This window comes from Pelophylax lessonae (genome assembly GCF_965119305.1).
Source record: "Pelophylax lessonae genome assembly, chromosome: 7".
Taxonomy (NCBI): Eukaryota; Metazoa; Chordata; class Amphibia; order Anura; family Ranidae; genus Pelophylax; species Pelophylax lessonae.
Window position 1 is genome coordinate 202,755,962 of NC_138774.1, and position 20,286 is coordinate 202,776,247.

The following is a 20,286-nucleotide window of genomic DNA, read 5'->3' on the forward strand; positions in this document are numbered from 1 at the left end:
GATGCCTGCTGGCCACTCGCGATCTCCCGCAGCTGAGTGAGAAGGACAGACGGCTGATGTAAACACAGTTGTCTGTCATTCTCCCTGAAGTGATCACAGAGGCTATGTGATCCTGCTATATAGGATCGCATGTCTCTGTGATGATCTCACAAGCCACGCCCCTCTACAGTTAGAATCACGCCCCTAGGGTCACATTTAACCCCTTGATCACCAGTACAGTTAACCCCTTCCCTGTCAGTGTCATTTTTACAGTAATAGTGCATATTTTTAGCACTGATTACTGTAGTAATGTCACTGGTACCCCAAAAAGTGTCAAAAAATGTCAGTTAGGGGTCCGATTTGTCCCGCAAACAATCGCAGATCGCCGCCATTACTAGTAAAAAAAAAAAATGACACAAATCTTTCCCGTAGTTAGTAAACGCAATAACTTTTGCGCAAACCAATCAAAATACCCTTATTGCAATTTTTTTTTTTCACCAAAAATATGTAGCAGAAAATAAATTGGCCTAAAATGTTAAAAAATTTTGATTTTTACATTTTTTTTGTTTAGAGAATTTCATATAAAAGAATGTGAAAAATATTGTTATTTTTTCAAAATTGTCGCTCTTTTTTTGTTTATAGCGCAAAAAATAAAAATAGCACAGGTGATCAAATACCACCAAAAGAAAGCTCTATTTGTGGGGAAAAAAAGATGTAAATTTATTTTGGGTATAACGTTGCACGACAGCGCAATCGTCCGTTAAAGTAACGCAGTGCCGAATCGCAAAATAGGGCCTGGTCATTGAGCAGCCAAATCCTCAGGTCTTAAAGTGGTTAAGCATGCATGGGATGAACATAGATCTATAGTCAGACAAAAAAGTCAAATAAGGGCAGAAAGTTAATGGACCACTTGGTCTCTTTCTGCCATTGCCCTTCTGTGATGTTATCATATGTGTGCGGACCTGTGTATATATACTGACAGTGTCAGTAGGTTAGTGGACCACGTCTGTAATTTTTTTATTTTTTTATATTATTTTATTTTTTATAGTTTTCTTTTTTTTACATTTTTTTTTACAATATTTTTAGGAGCCCGGTTAGCAGGCTTTGGTGAAATATCAGGGGTCTAAACAGGGGAAATCTGTGACACACAGGGGGATTGGGGTGTCTGGCACGCCTATGGATTTTATGTTTATGTTATAGCACATTGTAAATAATGATGTATTATTGTACCATTGAATTAAACACCTGTTTTCTGTTTAATAGGGGCAGACGATGTTCATTGTTATGCTGAGGCTAATGAGGTGACAGGTGAATGCGAAGATTATCTTGGGGAAGGCGTGGCTGAGCATGATTGCTGTCTGAATATTAAATATGCCTTTAAGCGGGATTCCCAGTCTCCATGTCAAGCCTGCCGGTAAGTGGGGTTAAAAAAAAGGTTGTCTGACAACAAAAGTTGCATCCACATTGTCACTTGTTTTCTTCCTTAGTATTGCTGTCCAATCCCCTTACCTCTGACTTTATCTCTTCCTTGGCTCTGGGCGGCTAGTCATGTGCTTCCATCTGCACTGTCCCATCCCCTTACCTCTGGCTTTATCTCTTCCTTGGCTCTGTGCGGCTGGTTATGTGCTTCCATCTGCACTGTCCCATCCCCTTACCTCTGGCTTTATCTCTTCCTTGGCTCTGTGCGGCTGGTCGTGTGCTTCCATCTGCACTGTCCCATCCCCTTACCTCTGGCTTTATCTCTTCCTTGGCTCTGTGCGGCTGGTCGTGTGCTTCCATCTGCACTGTCCCATCCCCTTACCTCTGGCTTTTTTTTTTTTTTTTTTCCAACAAGTTTATTGAAGAGTAATGAGGTTAACAACATGTAATTATACTTTTCACATTGTATGTAGAAATAACAATCCTATCTGATCCAATAACATTATAAACGAGTAAGTATCAATTTACATTAGGCAAAAGAAATAATCAGATATCAAGGAAAACGTATGCTGTAACACGTATTAATACAGGAATGATAAAACTGAGGCGATTCGCCCTTTAGAGTGCGAAGTTTTATGTTGAATCAACATAGCCCATGAAATATGGCTGTTAAGGGCTAACTTCTTTTTTTTCGCTTAATCAAGCTAAAATAACATAAAAAGAGGAAGTATATCAAAGAGGAAGTAGGGGAGCGGACCCTCTGACCCGCATTGGGTCCGCAGGGAAGGGGGAGGAGTAAGCTAGAAAAGTGAGATGGAGAAGAGGGGAAGGGAAGGCAAGGAAAGTGGGTGGAGGGGAGGCGGGTAAGGACCGAAGCAACTTATGTGTCTAGGTCACTATAAGAATCATGGCTATAATAACTGATAATACGGAGGAGGTGGATTAACTAATTATTAAATGAGTTAATAAGCTGTTCATATTCGGCGGAATATCGGAAAATGATCCAATCTTTCCATATTTTGAGATATTTGTTTGGAGAGTCATGTACTGTAGAAATTAGCTCCTCCATTTCGGAGATTTTGTTAATCTGTGTGAGCCAAGTGTGTAGGGATGGGACTTTCGTGGTACCCCATAGTCTGGGGATGCAAAGCTTAGCAGCATTTATCATGATCATGGGAAGGGATTTGAAGTACTTAGGAGGCGAGTTAGGGTGAAAGTGCAATAGGAACTGAGCTGGATGTAATTGTAAGTCTTGGGTGGTAATTTTGAGTATGTAGGATTTGACCGTATTCCAAAATGGCTGTATCAGGTGACAAGACCACCAGATATGTAGCAAATCTGCATGAGATTGTTTGCACCTCCAACATTCATTTGGGATAACTTTGTTATATTTGTTAAGCAGGAATGGGGTGCGGTACCATTTGGTAAGTATCTTATAATTATTTTCTTGAATGGATACATTTATTGATCCTTTTAAGATGTTACGATATATTTTTTCCCATTGGGGGTCCGTCAGAGTTAAGTCCAAATCGATGCCCCAGTCATTACATAGTTTGCCAAGTTGTATAGGGCAGGAATCCCATAGAAGGGAGTGTATAGCTGATAGCTGGTGTCGCTGGGGTTGTTGAAGTGCACAAATTTGTTCAAATTTGGAAAGAGGTGCCTCTTTAGGATTTTTTTTCAGGCGTGCGGAGACAAAGTAATGAAGTTGTGTGTATTCCCACCAGGTCAATGCGGGACTAAGTAAAGCATTTTTGAGATCTTGAAAGTTGGGAAATTTCCCATTTTGTAAGAGGTGGAAAATGCGAATCCCTATGTCATTGGGAACCGAACGTAGGGTGTGTGAGGATTGACCCGGTGGGAATTGCGAGTTGTCTAGTAAAGGGGTAAGGAGGCTATGTTTCCGGACTAGTTGGTGTTTGGCGTTTGCTGTATGAAAACAACGAATGGTGGGACCTATTAACGGGTGTTTTTTTAGGGAGTCCTGTAAGGAGGAATAAATTAGCCAAGGGGTACTTTGAATGGGAATCGGAGAGAGAGAGTCTTCCAATTCAACCCAATCCTTTTTGTGCTTCTGTGAGTGCCAGTCTGCTATGCGTAAGAGGTGGGATGCTTGGTAGTACAAGTAGATGTCTGGGATTCCCATTCCACCTTTGGATTTGGGTCTGGAGAGTGTCTCAAATTTAATACGAGGGGCTTTGTGATGCCAGATAAAGGATCTGATGGCCTTTTTTAAAGAGGAGAAGAAGTGTAAGGGCAGTTGAATGGGAATTGTTTGTAGTAGGTAGAGGATACGCGGAAGCACATTCATTTTAACAATTGCAGCTCGACCGAACCAAGAAAAGTGTACCTTATTCCACTTTTTAAGGTCTTGGAAAATATCCTGAGAAATAGGAAGATAGTTTTTTTTGAATAGGTTATTTAGATCAGTGGGGATTTCGATACCCAAGTATGTGATGGTATCCGTTTTCCATTCGTAGGGGAATGATTGTTTACACTGTTCAACTATTGGGTCAGGGAGGGATATGTTAAGTGCTTCCGATTTGGATCTATTTATTTTGAAGTTAGAAATGTATTGAAATAATTTCAATTCTTTTTGTAAATTGGGGATTGAGATAAGGGGGTTGGAGAGGAACAGCAGGACATCATCTGCATAGGCAGCAATCTTATATTGGTAGAGTTGGAATGTACACCGGAAATGTCAGGATTAGTTCTAATACTATTGAGAAGGGGCTCAAGTGTGAGTATGAATAGAAGAGGAGACAGGGGGCAGCCCTGACGGGTTCCATTGCTGATGGAGAAGGCATTCGATAGCGAGCCGTTAACACGTACTCTGGCTGACGGGCTGTGGTAAAGTGCAAGTATAAGGGACATCAATCTGGGTCCCAGACCAATTGACTGGAGAATCGCTTCTAAGTAGTCCCAAGCCAGCCTATCGAATGCCTTCTCTGCATCAAGAGATAGCAGAAAACCGGTCTGTGAGGAAGAAGAAAGAATGTGGTGTATGTTAAGGGCTTTAAGTGTGTTGTCCCTAGCTTCCCTGCCAGGCACAAAGCCAACTTGGGCAGAGTCAATCAGGGACGGAATGAAAGAAAGGAGGCGGTTAGCTAGTATTTTGGCAAATATTTTCAGATCTACATTGAGCAGTGAAATTGGACGGTAGTTTTGAACTCGTGTGGGGTCCTTTCCTGCTTTTGGTATAACGGAAATATGTGCTTCCAGGAGTCTGGAGTGGCTGGAATTCGAATTGGAAAGACTGTTGAATGTTTTCAGAAAGGGTACGGCCAAGATATCTGCAAAGGATCTATAATAGGCTAGAGAAAAACCATCAGGGCCAGGGCTTTTCCCTGGTTTCATTTGCTTCAGAACCAGATTAAATTCTTCACTCGTAAGTGGACCATCAATGTTGGAGGACTGTTGATTGGTGAGTGGTTTGAAGCCGTTTTGAAGTAGGTAGTCCCTGATAATTTCAGATCTAGAACTATCAGTCGCTTGAGGTTTGTGTTCAGGTGGTAGGTTATAGAGAGAGGTGTAGTATTGAGTGAAAGCTTGTGCAATTTCAGAATTAGAGTGATTTTTTTTGCCTGTGGAGTCTGTTATGCAGTGGATGATGTTCTGAGCTCTTTTTGCCGCCAAGGCCCTGGCCAAGTATTTACTGCTTTTATTGCTAAATTCGTAGAATAGCTTTTGTGATAGTATGAAGCGCTTCCTGACTTTGATGTTAAAAAACTCTCTGATCTTATTCCTGACCTGAGATAACTCCTCTAAATGTTGAACAGCATGCGATCGTTTATGTGTGAGTTCCAGTTTCTTAGCTTGCGAGAAGAGCTCAGAAATGCTTTTTTGTGCTGCTTTTTTCCTATGTGCCCCCATTTTGAGCAGTGTACCCCGGATCACGCACTTGTGGGCCTCCCATATAGTGGAGGGAATCATGTCACATGTATCGTTTGTTAGGAAATATTCAGATAGTTGAGATCTAATTATTTCCGCGTTTTTGGGATGCATAATAATAGACTGGTCAAGTCGCCAGATTTTTTCATGTTTATTAATTTGAGGGATCGCAAGTGTGACAGAGATAGCACAATGATCTGAGATACACATCGGATCTATAGTCGCTTTTTTGAGTAGATGAATGTCTTTTTGCGTGATAAAGAGGTAATCCAACCTCGAATATCTGTTATGTGGAGTGGAGAAGAATGAATAGTCCCTGCCGGACGGATTTAGTAAACGCCAAGTGTCGTGTAAGGACAAATCTTGTAGTTGTTTCTTGACCTGTTTAAGTGCCTTGTACGGCATAGATGAGGCCCCGGTTGAAGTATCCACTATGGGGTTAATTGCAAGATTGAAGTCTCCTCCGAGGAGGAGACATCCCTCTTGGAAAGATGTAAGGATTGTGGACATTTCTCTAAAAAAACTAACTTGTGCTGTGTTGGGTGCGTAGATATTAGCCAAAGTCAGTGGAGTGTTCCACAAGGAACCCTTCACGAACACGTACCTGCCCTCTTTGTCAATCAGGGTGTCCGTGATTTCAAAAGGGATGTGTTTCGCTATCAGAATAGAAGCCCCCTTGGTTTTGGCGAGACTGTTAGTCGCGTGGAACATCAACGGAAATTCTCTGACATGCCATTTCGGAATACGGTCAGTCTTGAAATGTGTCTCCTGTAAAAACACTATGTCTGCTTTAAGAGAATGGAGGTAGAGGATTAGTTTGGACCTTTTTTCGGGAACATTAAGTCCTTTAGTGTTAAGTGAGATGATTTTAAGATGTTTGAGTGCAGGTGTGTAAGATGAAGTAGCCATGATGATGAGGATCGCAAATGGCAAGGGAAGGGGGGTGGAAAAAGACGAAGGGAAAAAAAAAGGGGAGGGGAAGCGGTGGTTTGGGAAGCAAGAAAGAAGAAAAAGAAGAAAAGAGCAATTCCCCCTTAAAGTAGGAGGGGGATCACAGGCCAACAGCAGAGAAAGACCTGCTTTTAACTGCTATGGGGATAGATAATGTTGGATTTAGTCAGCTCAAATGTGAGCTGTGTGGGAAGGTGGTAGGAAGCGTGCGGTGTCTGGAGGGTACCAAAGATCGACCAAAACGTGGGAAAAACCCATAGTATCCCCACCCGACCACCTAAATAAAAACTTATTAGGTGTTCATTTCTATGAGGTAACATTGAACCTGGGATAATAGCAATATAGGAGTAAAAACAACATTATAACTGGAAGGATAATTACCTTTGGCAAGTATAGACAGCACCATCATTATGGCATAGGTCGAGGTCAAGAGAGGAACTGAGTGCACATACCTGTGTCCCGAGAGGAGCACTGGAACATATCACGCAAGAGTAAAAGTTTCTGTTACATATGGTCAGAAGATAAGAAATAGGGAATGAAAAGAACAAAAAGAACAAAAAGTTAAAAACTTTGATACCATATTAGTATACAACCAAAACAACTTGAGAAATATTGCCATCTAGTGGCATCAATCGGAACTAAACCACAACGGTGATCTTAAAGACACCCATGGCAGTGGATCCCGAGTAAATGCTCCAATGCTCCTCATCCGAACCAATATTAAACTTAGACTAATAAAGAAAGGTATATGATTCTGGGTAAAGAACTAAGTAGAACCAAAAACCTGACTCGTCCTTCAACCAGGCACTTACAAACCCTTGTGGAACCGCTGCAAATCAATGAGAAGTATAAAACAGCACATTAGTTCTTGAGAAACATTATGCATAGGAAGAAAAGAGAGTAGACCCGCCCCCCAAGGTCCCAAGAGAGTCCAGGGGTAGCCACTCCCAAGTCCTTGTGAGCCGCTTCAAATTGGTAAAAAAAAAAAAAAAAAAAGGGGCTCGCATGAATGGGTTTTCTTCGGGTGTCCAATGTGAATTAGAGTCGTGGTTTAAAGTGCTAAAAATCTGACATCACATTTGTACTCTTGGATACTGCTGCAGAGCGTTCCTAAGGCTGCAGAGCGTTCCTTTAGTAAACATCCTCTCTGACGTTCGATGAAGAAAACAGTGTGGATGTCATGTACCGGGGCGGAGTGGAAGGAGGTGAAGCAAGAGGAGGGTATATTCAGTATATGCGAGGTCTCCTATGGGCGGGAGATGAAGGAGCGCTGCCCTGGTTACGGCCTTGCCTGTACCCTGGTGAGGCGGGACGATTGGGTGAAGGTCGGCGTCTTCTGATGTGTTCAGGGTCCTCTTGATGATGAACATCCATGTCCTCTATTTGCATATTAGGAAGTTGTCTGCTCACATGTGACCAACCGGGAATCTCAATTAAAGGAATGCCCAGAGAGTTGCAAAAGGTTGCTGTATCTTCAGGATGTCTGAGTGAGGCAAAGCGACCCCTAGAGCCGGCAAACAGACAAAACGGAAATTTCCATTTATAGGGAATTTCCCTTTCTCTCAGGATATTCAATAATGGACGTAAGTCTTTGCGCTTTTGCAAGGTTATTGGGGAAAGGTCCTGGAACAGCTTTACCTCAGTGCCCTGATAAAGTATGCGACCTCTTATCCTGGCGTTATGGAGGATCTCCTCTTTTAATTTAAATTGCGCTAGACAGCCAATAATGTCCCTTGGAGGATCCGAGTCCCTCCCTTTAGGTCTTAGGGCCCTGTGGAGCCTCTCTATTTCTATTGGGGTATCGGGTGGTCTTCCCAACAGGTCATTAAAGATTGTGAGGGCAGTTTGAGTCAGTTGGGCAGGTTCTATCGATTCGGGGAGACCGCGAATGCGAATGTTGTTTCGACGACCTCTGTTCTCAAGATCCTCCAGATGTCTGTGGAGGTCTCTGATCTGGGAGGAATGATCAGATATCTCTCTCTGTGCACTCAATATATCTGCATCTTGCCTGTCAGTAATTTCTTCCACCTCTTCCAGTCTATCAGTGATGTTATGCATCTCTTTTTTAAGGTCAGCAATGGCGGCTGAAAAGGTAGCTGAAAGGGTAGATTTAATGTCGTCTGCTATGGCTTTAAGGTCTTGTAGTGAAACACAGTGTGAGGATGAAGCATGACCAGGCATATCAGTGCGCACAATCTGAGCAGGTGGACAGACAGGTGGACAGAGTGAGAGGTCACCAGGAGAAGGGGTTTTTGGTGCCTGTGGAGTGTGTGTCTCTTTTATCTGCATGCTGTTAGGTGCTGCCAGTGCTGCTGCTTGTGCAGTTTCTCCTGTCAGTTTTTTAAACATATCAGGAACCTGGATCCCTGAACGCTGTTCTTGATCCCGTGGGGAGCGAGAGCGGGTTGAAGAAGAAGATCTATCTCCTTTTCCCATGGAGAAGTTTTAAGGTTACCTCAAATGCTGCAATATCAGGCGGACGGGTGGGGGAGCCCCTTCTTTACATATTCCCCGCCATGCGTGATTAGCGCAGAGCTGCCAGTGAGGTCAGAGAGGGGTTAGCGGGTGTGCAGGACAGTGGCCAGTAGGATTAATAAAAATTTAGGTGCTATTACTGGGTCTGGTGGAGGTTTGCTGCTTGCTAGATGAATCTGTCCCCTTCTGCAGCCAAGATGGCGGACTGTTCTGTGCTGTGTATGCTGCCTGTTATAATGGGGCCTTGCTGCGGGGAGCTGGAGGGGATGGAGAGCTGAGGGGGCACCCAAAAGGATGGAGGAGGGCCTCTAGGCACTTCGGTCTTACCGGATCCAGGAGCCGGCGGTCGCGGCAGGCAGGGCTTCTAGGCGAGGCCCCGGCTTCAGTGGTGAGGTAGGCCTCAAAAAAACGATCCTCTAAAATCCGATTTTTTGACCAAATATAGATATATATCAGTCCTGGTGGTCAAGGTGGGTCCCCCCAAGATGTTTATATCCCCCAGAGAGCGGGGATGGAGGAGGATTGGAGAGGATTGAGTTCGGGGATAGTGGAGCTCTCCTCGGACACGTCCGTCCCGCACGGCTTCCGGTCACGCCCCCACCTCTGGCTTTATCTCTTCCTTGGCTCTGTGCGGCTGGTCGTGTGCTTCCATCTGCACTGTCCCATCCCCTTACCTTGGCTCTGTGCGGCTGGTCGTGTGCTTCCATTTGCTCTGTCCCATCCCCTTACCTCTGCCTTTATCTCTTATTTGGCTCTATGCAGCAGGTTGTGTGCTTCCATTTGCTCTGTCCCACCCCCTTACCATCGGTAAGCCGGAAACAGATCTGGTCCGTCAGATGCCTGGGCAGGAAGCCGAGTGAAGGCAAGATAGCCCCCACTCAGGTCTATGCCCTTGGAGGACTGCAGCAACTTCTGATGTCACTTCCGCCTCTCGGGCTTAAAGGGATTTTTTTTTTACTTTAAAGTAAAAAATTACATTTTTTTTTTTTTTAATGCTTTTAGGTAAATTAGTCTTTTTGTCGCTAGATCTCTCAATGAAGAGAACCTGTCATGCTTACATGCTTACATTCCTTGTAATGGGAATAAAAGTGATAAAAAAAAAATTAAAAGGACAGTGTAAAATAAAAAGTAAAAAAAATAAGATATAAATATCCGAGCCCACGTGCAGAAGTGAACACATACAGTATCTCACAAAAGTGAGTACACCCCTCACATTTTTGTACATTTTTTATTATGTCTTTTCATGTGACAACACCAAGGAAATGACACTTTGCTACAATGTAAAGTAGTGAGTGTACAGCTTGTATAACAGTGTAAATTTGCTGTCCCCTCATAATAATTCAACACACAGCCATTAATGTGTAAACCGCTGGCCACAAAACTGAGTACATCCCTAAGTGAAAATGTCCAAATTGGGCCAAAAATGTCAATATTTTGTGTGGCCACCAATTTTTTTCCGGTACTGCCTTAACCCTCTCGGTCATGGAGTTCACTAGAGCTTCACAGGTTGCCACTGGAGTCCTCTTCCACTCCTCCATGACCACATCACGAAGCTGGTGGATGTTAGAGAACTTGCGCTCCTCCACCTTTCATTTGAGGATGCCCCACAGATGCTCAATTGGGTTTAGGTCTGGATAAATGCTTGGCCAGTCAATTACCTTTACCCTCAGCTTCTTTAGCAAGGCAGCGGTGGTCTTGGAGGTGTGTTTTGGGTTGTTATCATGTTGGAATACTGATCTGTGGCTCAGTCTCCGAAGGGAGGGGATCATGCTCTTCTTCAGTATGTCACAGTACATGTTGGTATTCATAGCTCCCTCAATGAACTGTAGTTCCCCAGTGCCTGCAGCACTCATGCAGCCCCAGACCATGACACTCCCACCACCATGCTCGACTGTAGGCAAAACACACTTGTCTTTGTACTCCTCACCTGGCTGCCGCCACACACGCTTAACACCATCTGAACCAAATACGTTTATCTTGGTCTCATCAGACCACAGGACATGGTTCCAGTAATCCATGTCCTTAGTCTGCTTGTCTTCCACAAACTGTTTGCGGGCTTTGTTGGGCATCATCTTTAGAAGAGGCTTCCTTCTGGGATGACAGCCCTGCAGACCAATTTGATGTAGCGTGCAGCGTATGGTCTGAGCACTGACAGGCTGACCCCCCCACCCCTTCAACCTCTGCAGCGAAGCACTCATACATCTATTTCCCAAAGACAACCTCTGGATATGATGCTGAGCACATGCACTCAACTTCTTTGGGGGACCATGGGGAGGCCTGTTCTGAGTGGAACCTGTCCTGTTAAACCGCTGTATGGTATTGTCCACCGAGCTGCAGCTCAGTTTCAGAGTCTTGGCAATCTTCTTATAGCCTAGGCCATCTTTATGTAGAGCAACAATTCTTTTTTTCAGGTCCCCAGATAGTTCTTTGCCATGAGGTGCCATGTTGAACTTCCAGTGACCAGTATGAGAGAGTGAGAGCGATAACACCAAATGCTCCCTATTCATACCTGAGACCTTGTAACTCTAACGAGTCACATGACACCGGGGTGGGAAATTGGCTAATTGGGCCCAATTTGGACATTTTCACTCAGGGGTGTACTCACCTTTGTTGCCAGTGGTTTAGACATTAATGGCTGTGTGTTGAGTTATTTTGAGGGGACAGCAAATTTACACTGTTATACAAGCTGTACACTCACTACTTTGCATTGTAGCAAAGTGTCATTTCTTCAGTGTTGTCACATGAAAAGATGTAATCAAATATTTACAAAAATGTGTGGGGTGTACTCACTTTTGTGAGATACTGTATTTAAGTCGCGGCCGCATATGTAAATGGTGTTTAAACCACACATGTGAGGTTTCACTGTGATCGTTAGAGCGAGAGCAATAATTTTAGCACAAGACCTCTTTTTGACCCCAGATCTCTCAATAAAGAGGACCTGCCATGCTTATTTCTATTACAAGGGATGTTTACATTCCTTGTAATAGAAATAAAAGTGATAAAAAAAAAAAAAAAATGAAAAGGTACAGTGTAAAAATAAAAAATAAAAAGTAAAATAAATAAGAAAAAAATGTAAAGCATCCCATCCCTTTTAAGTACCATAGTTTGTCGCCATCCACGAATGTGAACAATTTTAAAGCCTGACATGTTAGGTATCTATTTCCTTGGTGTACCCTCTATTTTCACATTATTCAAAAAATTGGGCTAACTTTACTGTTTTGTTTTTTTATTCATTAAAGTGTATTTTCCCCAAAAAATTGCACTTAAAAGGTCACTGTGTGGCATAAAATATTGCAATGACCGCCATTTTATTCTCTAGGGTTTCTGCTAAAAAAAAAAACATATAATGTTTGGGAGTTCTGAGTAATTTTCTAGCAAAAAATACTGATTTTTACTTGTAAACAACAAATGTCAGAAAAAGGCAAGGGTCAGCAAGTGGATAATGACCAATCAGATTTTGCCTTATTGTTTGCTCTCAGCTTCTGTTTATCTGCATTGCATTGGCGCCATGTTTAAAATATGACCGTCTCTCCCAGTCTAGCAGGGTGGTCCCAGTGGGGTGAATGGAGCCCATGTACTGTATCGTGCCTTAGAGGAGTTCAGAAAAGAGAGAGAGTCTGCATAGGTCAGGGCGACTGTGATGGGAACAACTTGGAGGTCCGTTCCTGCTCATTGCAAGATTGCTGTCCTCGTGAGTATGAGCAAATATTGACTGCTGGGGCAAAATAAGTGCATATAAGTTTATTGTATATCTCTGATTATCATGCGCTATGATGAAATACCTATCCTGTAGAAGCATGTCACAAAACAAATATTAAAGGCCTTGGCAGACTGACATTTAAAAACACATGGCCAAACAATGGCTCTGCCTGAACAGTGGCCTCCCTTCCTGTTTTCTGTATAGCATGCACGTACACTGCTCAAAAAAATTAACGGAACACTTTGAAAACTCAGCCCTGCCCCCTGGGGAGTGGCAAAGTGTACGCACATCCTCCTCACTTCTGTTGCCCTGAGTGTTGTTAAACCCACTTGACACTATCAGTTCCGACATATTGAATGATTGGACACTACTAGATTGCGGTAAAATATCAAATTTACTTGTCTTTAAATTGTGTTTATAAGAATAAACAAACAGTTTCAATAGAACATTCAATATAAAAGATAAATAATCCAAAGGAGATCCTGAGTCCTCAACCCAGAATTGGATGTGGTTCAGCACTCAGAATCTGAAAGTACAACCCAAAGTATAAATATATATTGCTATATAATTGAGGATCAATGCATCAATATTCTGTCAATAGATTATTCCTCAAGTATAATGCGAGAGTGACTACAAAATCAGTGCTTTATTGCAATAGAGAATAACTCCAAAATAATACTAACTTATCTCAGTAACTCTAATATCCTGAAACTAGGCTATACATCAGAGTGCACTCTGTATCCTTTAGGGGGCCCCCATTACTTTAGATTGCAAGAATCTCCTGAATGAGCAAGGCCGTGCTAGTCTTCACCGGCAAAGGTATCCTCAGCCAATCCAGGGAAAGTATTTGTAATCCAAGGTAAAGGTGATCATCAACTGTAATCTACCATAGGAGTAACAATTACCTGTAAGCCAAACTGGAAGGGGGGAATAGGTTCCTGTATTCAAACAACTGATACCCAATCTAGAACTGGTAAGGTGGGGTGAGGCCTTCTGATCCGCCACGCACTATTCAGCAATGCAGCGTCCTGTGGCGACCGTTATATAACTAGTGCAGCCTTCGGTTTATACTGCGTTGCAGACCCACTCTGGCTCAGTCTAGTAATTACAGTATTTACTTCAGATCGGACCTCTCAGACCCAGTATGATGAAGTCTGTATCCCGCAGTCCACACCACCAGCGTCCCGCTCTCCTCAGAAGCACTCGCAGTCTCTCTGAGCTGAGCATCTCTCCACTCGGCCTGCCACCCAGCTCCGCCTGCACACCGCTCTCTCCCTCTCCGGTGTCTGTCCACTAGGCCTCCGGCCTATCCTTCTCTGCACACCACAGCAGCTCTTCCCCTCCTCACAGCATGCTGTCCTCGAGGCAAGAGAGCGAATCTTTGTCCCGCCCCCTTTATATAGACACTCCCATCTGCCCCTGCGAGTCCCAATTCTCCCTGGAGGATAGTTCAGTCAAACAGATCGTCTGCAGTCTTCACTCCTCCCAGAACTACATCTCCCATAATTCAATGGTCCGTTGCCTTGTAGAAACTTTAATAACAAACAGAACAATATGAACAACTCCAGGTGGAACCTGCGACCAAGCTGCATCCTCCCCCCACTTGAACATCTTTTGTCCCCAAAGATAATAAAGTCTTCAGGAAAGAGTTTATCCCATTATTAAGGTTTAATTAATCACCTTATGTAGAGTTCATGGTAACTGAAAACTGGCTAATAAAAGCACTATCTAGCAATTTATTATACAGATTATCTGACAAATCTGGGTCACTCTCGCAAAAGGCCAGCAAAAGATCAGTGGCCCCCTGCTGAGGAAGTTGTGGTTTTGACGTTACGCGTACGGGGGAGGATCCTGCACATGCTGTAGCACCCATATCGCTGTCCATGCCCGCACTGGCTGAGTGCCAGTACATGTGAGTGTTTTTTCGTTTCATTTACCCCAATAAAGTATACGGTACAGAGAGCACTAGATCACTGTATTTATTTCACACATGTATCACATTATGACGGTGGAGAGAGGAGTGTGAGGAGGCGACCACCCTATCCACTTCAGTGTGTCAGCGACACTGCCGATCTTTTACCCGAAGTACCTTTATACAGAGGCAGGACAGGAGGAAGTCACCTTTCCACACCTACTGGCACCTGTGTGTGCAAAAAGCGGGTTTGGCTCATTATAATTTGTGAGCCAAACCAGGAGGTGAGCGGCCAGCATTACCATTTATGCACCAAGGCACTTTTTAGTATTCAAGCACCAGCACTTGGTCTTTTGATATTAACACAGAAGATATCACCTATTTTTTATGGACTTTTGTGCACTTATTTCTAATTCACACCAGTGTATGCATATGCGTGACTTTTACTTGCACGAGCACCTATTGTGACAACAGTCATTCATTATAACTATTGTTTTATTCACCGATATAGTTTTTATCACCTGGAATTTTTTTTCACATCAAGAGCACTTGCACTTTGATTGAGATACATTTTTATAGTTATTTAATCATTTACAGATATTTACATTTTTTATTTATCCTTTGGCGCTACATAATTTATATATAATTTTAGGTGGATGTATCTCTCGCCGCAGTCTAGATGATATTCCACTGTCAGACTCAGAGTTATTCTCCATCTCTTGCAAATCATGGCTCATTGATGATCCCTGAGAGTCTTCAGAGGAACTCACTTATCCCATCAAGTTAGGTACCCCCGAATCCTGACTCCCAATCGGAGCCTCTGTTTAATCCGTTAGGGAATGACTAAGTTCTCCATCAACAAGTTCTTCTTTCTCAGGGGAAGGGGAATCAGCAGAAACATCCCCACTAGATGGCTGACTTTCAGGAATCACTACTATATCCTCTTCCAGCGGAACTGGCCCCTTACAGCTACAGGTACACTGGGCCCCTGAAGTGGGGCGGTGGGCCAATCAATGACTGGTGGAGAAAAGTCAGAAGAGGAATCCTTCTCAGGGGATGGCCAGTTGGCCACCACCAATCAAAGATAACTCCCTCATCCTCACTATCTTCCTCCTCTTCCAATAAACTAGAAGTCCGAGGATCCTGTGAAGGCGGAGGCCGCAACCTAGGGGCTCTAGGAGTATCTTCTTCTTCCGTCCACTCCATAGATGTCCTAACTGCTTCAGTGATGGGTAACAAATGATTTCTATGCCATGCTTTAAGGGGTCCCACTTTACCCTCTGGATGAATTTGATAAACAGGCAATCCAGGGAGTTTCTTATGGACAATGAAAGGTTGTGGGGCGCCAGCGGTCAGCCAATTTATGTTTTCCAGGTACCCCCAGATTTCTCAAGAGCTGGCTGTAGATCTTGTACTCGCACCTTCAAATCAAAACTTTTCTTATTCCGCTGTTCTCGACTGGCAGAGGTCTCCACAGCTTTCTCGTGAGCCAGCTTCAAATTTCATCTGAGTCTATCAACACAGCTCTTGTATGAAGTTTGTGAGGTATGATCCACTGAAGCCCCAAAAGCCAAGTCTATGGGTAAACGGGCCTCTCTTCCAAACATTAATAAGAAGGGTGAAAAGCCAGTAGAGTCATTAATGGTACTTTTGTAAGCATGTACCAATACTGGAACATATTCACTCCACTTTTGCTTCTTTTCATGAGGCAATGTCCCCAACATGTTCAGCAAATTCTGATTGAACCTCTCTGGCTGAGGGTCTCCCTGGGGATGATATAGAGTGGTTCTGGACTTTTGTATATTTAGCAATCCACACAGTCTCTTAATTAATTTACTTTCAAAATCTTGACCTTGGTCAGAATGCAGCCCTTGAGGTAGGCCATAGTGAATAAAGAACTTCTCAACTAGAACTTTGGCTACAGTGCTAGCCTTCTGGTCCCGAGTAGGGAAAGCCTGAGCATACCTGGTAAAATAGTTGGTCACAACTAGAATGTTACTATGCCCACCCAAATCAGGCTCGAGACACAGGAAGTCAATACACACCGGCTCTATGGGTCCATGACTCTGTAGGTGACCCATGGCAGCAGCTCTGCGAGGCAGTGTCTTCCTTTAAATGCACCGAATATAGGAATGGCAATAAGCCTCGACTTCTTTTCTCATGAACGGCCAGGAGAATCTGTCTCTCACTAGCTGAAAAGTCCGGCCAGGTCCCAAATGACAATGGGAATCATGTAGAGCCGCCAGAACAGTCAACCGGTATTTCTTTGGTAACAACAACTGACACACTGCAACCAAATCTTCCACAGAGTTCATTCGATAAACTACCCCATCCTTCATCTTCATCCTCTCCCAGTCCTGATGGACCACTTTAGCCCCCACAACGGAACTCTCTATTAGGATCTTGAGGTTATTTGTCTTCAGGGCCCTCTGCACTCCTGCTCCCAGGGGGTCTTCTCCTTGAGCTTTCTTTACATCCTCTTTAGACAGTGGAGGAAGTTTTTTGCTCCTCACTTGAGTTAAATCACACTAGCATCAGGGCACCCCCGAAGGAGAAACCCCTGCTACCTCAGCTCCCAGGGCTCCTTTTAGGCAATAGTCTATCCCTTGACAAGTGGCCTGCACTCCTTCTGAGGTTAGGTGCACCCATTCATGTTTTCCTCTGTCAGCAGGATGCGGGCGTCTAGATAATGCATCCAATGATAAAAAAGTGGTTGCTAATAAATATGTAGACAAACACTCACCCAGCGCTGAATAAAAAATTTAAATTAAACATAAACAATTAATATTATGCAATCTAGGTGCACCAAAGCAGCTTCTGTAATTACATCAACTTGTACCAAAGTGTAATTCCTCTCTCATGGCCCGACAGGCACCTCCCACTCAGCAGCGCTATTGTGTATGCTGACACATTGAAACAACCCCCAAATGAGGTCTGTGATGCAAAAAGGGCTGATGTACATAAAGTATATACTATCCCACAAAGAAATAACACTGTGAAAAAATGGCACAATATATCAAGTCTCTTAATATATAAAGTCTCTTAATATATCATGCCGATATTGATCAAGTCCTTATTAAAGATGTTAAAGGAAGTTCCTTACTCCCCCGTGTTTGAAGGTAATGCTCTAAAGGGTTAATTCCTCCACCACACCTCCTGTGCATCACCCATAGACAATGGGCACTCACCGGAACATATGGGATAGAATGCCTTGTACACCAATATTCATCTCCTTTCTCATTCCAAGATACTCCTTTACACCTGTCCCCAGAAGCTCCTATAGAAGTAGTTGCTCCAAGATCTGTAAGCCGCCTCACTCCTCACTCAGGCAATTCCCAAACGTGTGTGACAAGCGTAATGCAAAGAGAAAGATGGGCAAGGAGCACCCATAGCGTGATACCGTTTTAAAATTTTAATAGATAAACAGCACACATAAAAGTCCCACTCCCCCCTTAGTAATCTCCTTACATTTAAAACATATGTAACAGCAGGCAATTTAAAACCACCAAGATCACTGTACCGCTTTCCCCGTCCAGGTTACCATGGGGACCGCATGCTTATGCCCTGACGTGTTTCGTCATCATGACTTCAACAGAGGGCGTAAGCACGCGGGCTGGTCTTGTCCTATATACTCATATGCGGACACTCAATTTGCATTTCACCCCTCCTTCAAGAAGCAAGCCAAAACCTTTGTTCAAAATGACATCATCTAAGCGATATATGCCTCTACTAGGATCAGAATAACTACTGTAATCTCCCAGTCAGTTTTGTAACTTATAAATATACGGCACATATATATGTATATCATCCATTCACTAGGACATGTTTTATGTCTCATCCCGACTTAACTCAAGGGTAGCACCTACTGATGGATATTGAACAATGCATGCCTGCATTGTTCAGTGACAGAAGTATGCCACTCTTACAACAAAAGGTAAAATTTAATAAAATAGTGGCTTTTTCCTCAAACAACCACGAATTAAGGTGATCCATAATCAGATACCAAAACCCATAAACCATCTATATTGTATGATTATTATTAAAATAGGACAATGCTGGATTTGATAACAAGATGTTATAATTACTCAGGTATTTTATTCTTTATTGCTATGTGGTCATCTCATGTATCTCCATAGCCAACAAGAAATGCCAATCTAAACGGGATTAGCATTAGGTAGACTCGGGACACTATGGCGGAAAAATGTGACCACACATAAAATTCTCTGAATCTAATAGTTGCTTAGAAAACAGTTTAGATCTAGGTCTATGTTTAACCCATTTGGTGCCAGGGCATTTGTCAAATAAATCCACTGAGTCTCCTTCTTTGACAACTCCCTGACCCGGTTAGATCCTCTCCAGGCCTGGGGCATCTTTTCAATACCCCAAAACTTGAGTCCTGAGGGTCCCTTCCATGTTTTTCCCTGAAATGCAGGGGGAACACTATGATCTTTGTACCTGATGGTGATTTTATAAATATGTTCAGCTACGCGTTTGTCCAAAGTTCTTTTTGTGCGGCCTATATAAATAAGGCCACACGTGCATTCCAATCCATAAACCACGTGTGTATACACAAGATATAAAATCTTTAATTTCAAAGGATTTCCCATTCGCTTTGGATATAAAAGATGTTAGACGTGTATAATGGATGTTAACTTGTCACGGAACCATGAACCAGACGTACAACAACAGATAAGTGAAAATAAGAAAGCTTTATTGAAAAACAAGCTATAAAGCAAAAGTCCAAACGGATGGCGAAACCGATGCAGAGTCTTTGCGAAGCCTGGGGTCAGGAACCAGGAGGGTAGTCAGACGAAGCCGGGATCAGGAATCAGCAGGGTAGTCAGACGAAGCCAGGATCAGGAATCAGCAGGGTAGTCAGACGAAGCCAGAATCAGGAACCAGCAGGGTAGTCAGACGAAGCCAGGAACAGGAACCAGAAGCAGCAGCAGTCTTAGAAGCATGTGAACACAGGAGGACCAAGCAGGGAACTGAAGCCACAGACCTCCTATATATATGAGCTAGGCATCCAGCTCCTCCCAGTGGGAAGGAGGAGCCGCAGGGTGGGAGGCTACAAGAAACCCAGAAACCAAGATGGCCGCCAGCACATGTCAAACGAAGGAGAACAGCAAGAAGGTAAGACCATGACATAACTTGACGGCAAGCCCTACATCTTCTACAAGCAAAAAAAAACGGATTTGTTCAAAAAAATCTTGGGCATTTTAGGTGGATCCAGAACCTTTCTAACTATTCTGTCTCCTATAGTTGGGTCTCTTCTGTAAATAAAGACCGGGTTCTCAGGCACAACCTTCCCCAAAATCTTGTCCATTCGTAAAATGTTCCAATGCTTAGTGAAGATATCTTCTGTTTGTTTATACTGGACATTATAATCAGTTATGAATCCCCACTGATGTTTTGTCTTCACAGTTTTCTCTTTGATACCCAAACAAGAATCCTGAGAAATTAAACCTACTTCCCTTATTGTTTGGTCAATCGATAATGATTTGTATCCTTTTTCAACTAATTTATTCTTAATAATTCGTGGCTGAAGGGCATAATCGTGGTCAGTAGTGCAATTCAGCCGAATCCTCAGCATTTGCCCTTTAGGAATATTCCTTAACCAACTTGGGTGGTGCCCACTCTGTGTAGGCAGATAACCATTTCGGTCTGTGGGTTTAAAATATGCCTTTGTTGTTAAAGCGGAGTTCCGGGCTCAAAAACCAGTTTGGCCCATTTGGTTGCTGTGAATGCCCTGAAAAACAAATGGATGCTCCCGATTTTTTTTTTTCTTTACTCACCTTGTTTTTGAAGAAAGTATACTTACCTTCCTTCTACTTCCTCCCTCTGCGGCTGCGGCCCATGCTGTCTCTTCCTGTTTGCGATGACTCCTGGGAGCTGAACGTCATCGCTCCCAGGAGTCAATGCGCCTGCACCAGCCCCGCTTGTCAGGGCATGCCCAGAA

General features: G+C 43.4%; 1 protein-coding gene across 1 annotated transcript in view; it reads left to right on the forward strand.

Moving 5' to 3' along the window:
- The window catches only part of LOC309559646 (properdin-like), a 95,263-nt gene that overhangs the window by 31,747 nt on the left and 43,230 nt on the right, over positions 1-20,286 (forward strand). The window contains exons 2-3 of the mRNA XM_082262993.1: positions 1,243-1,393; positions 12,252-12,406. Coding sequence (XP_082119119.1) covers positions 1,243-1,393; positions 12,252-12,406 — 306 coding nt within the window. The remainder of the gene's footprint in view (positions 1-1,242; positions 1,394-12,251; positions 12,407-20,286) is intronic.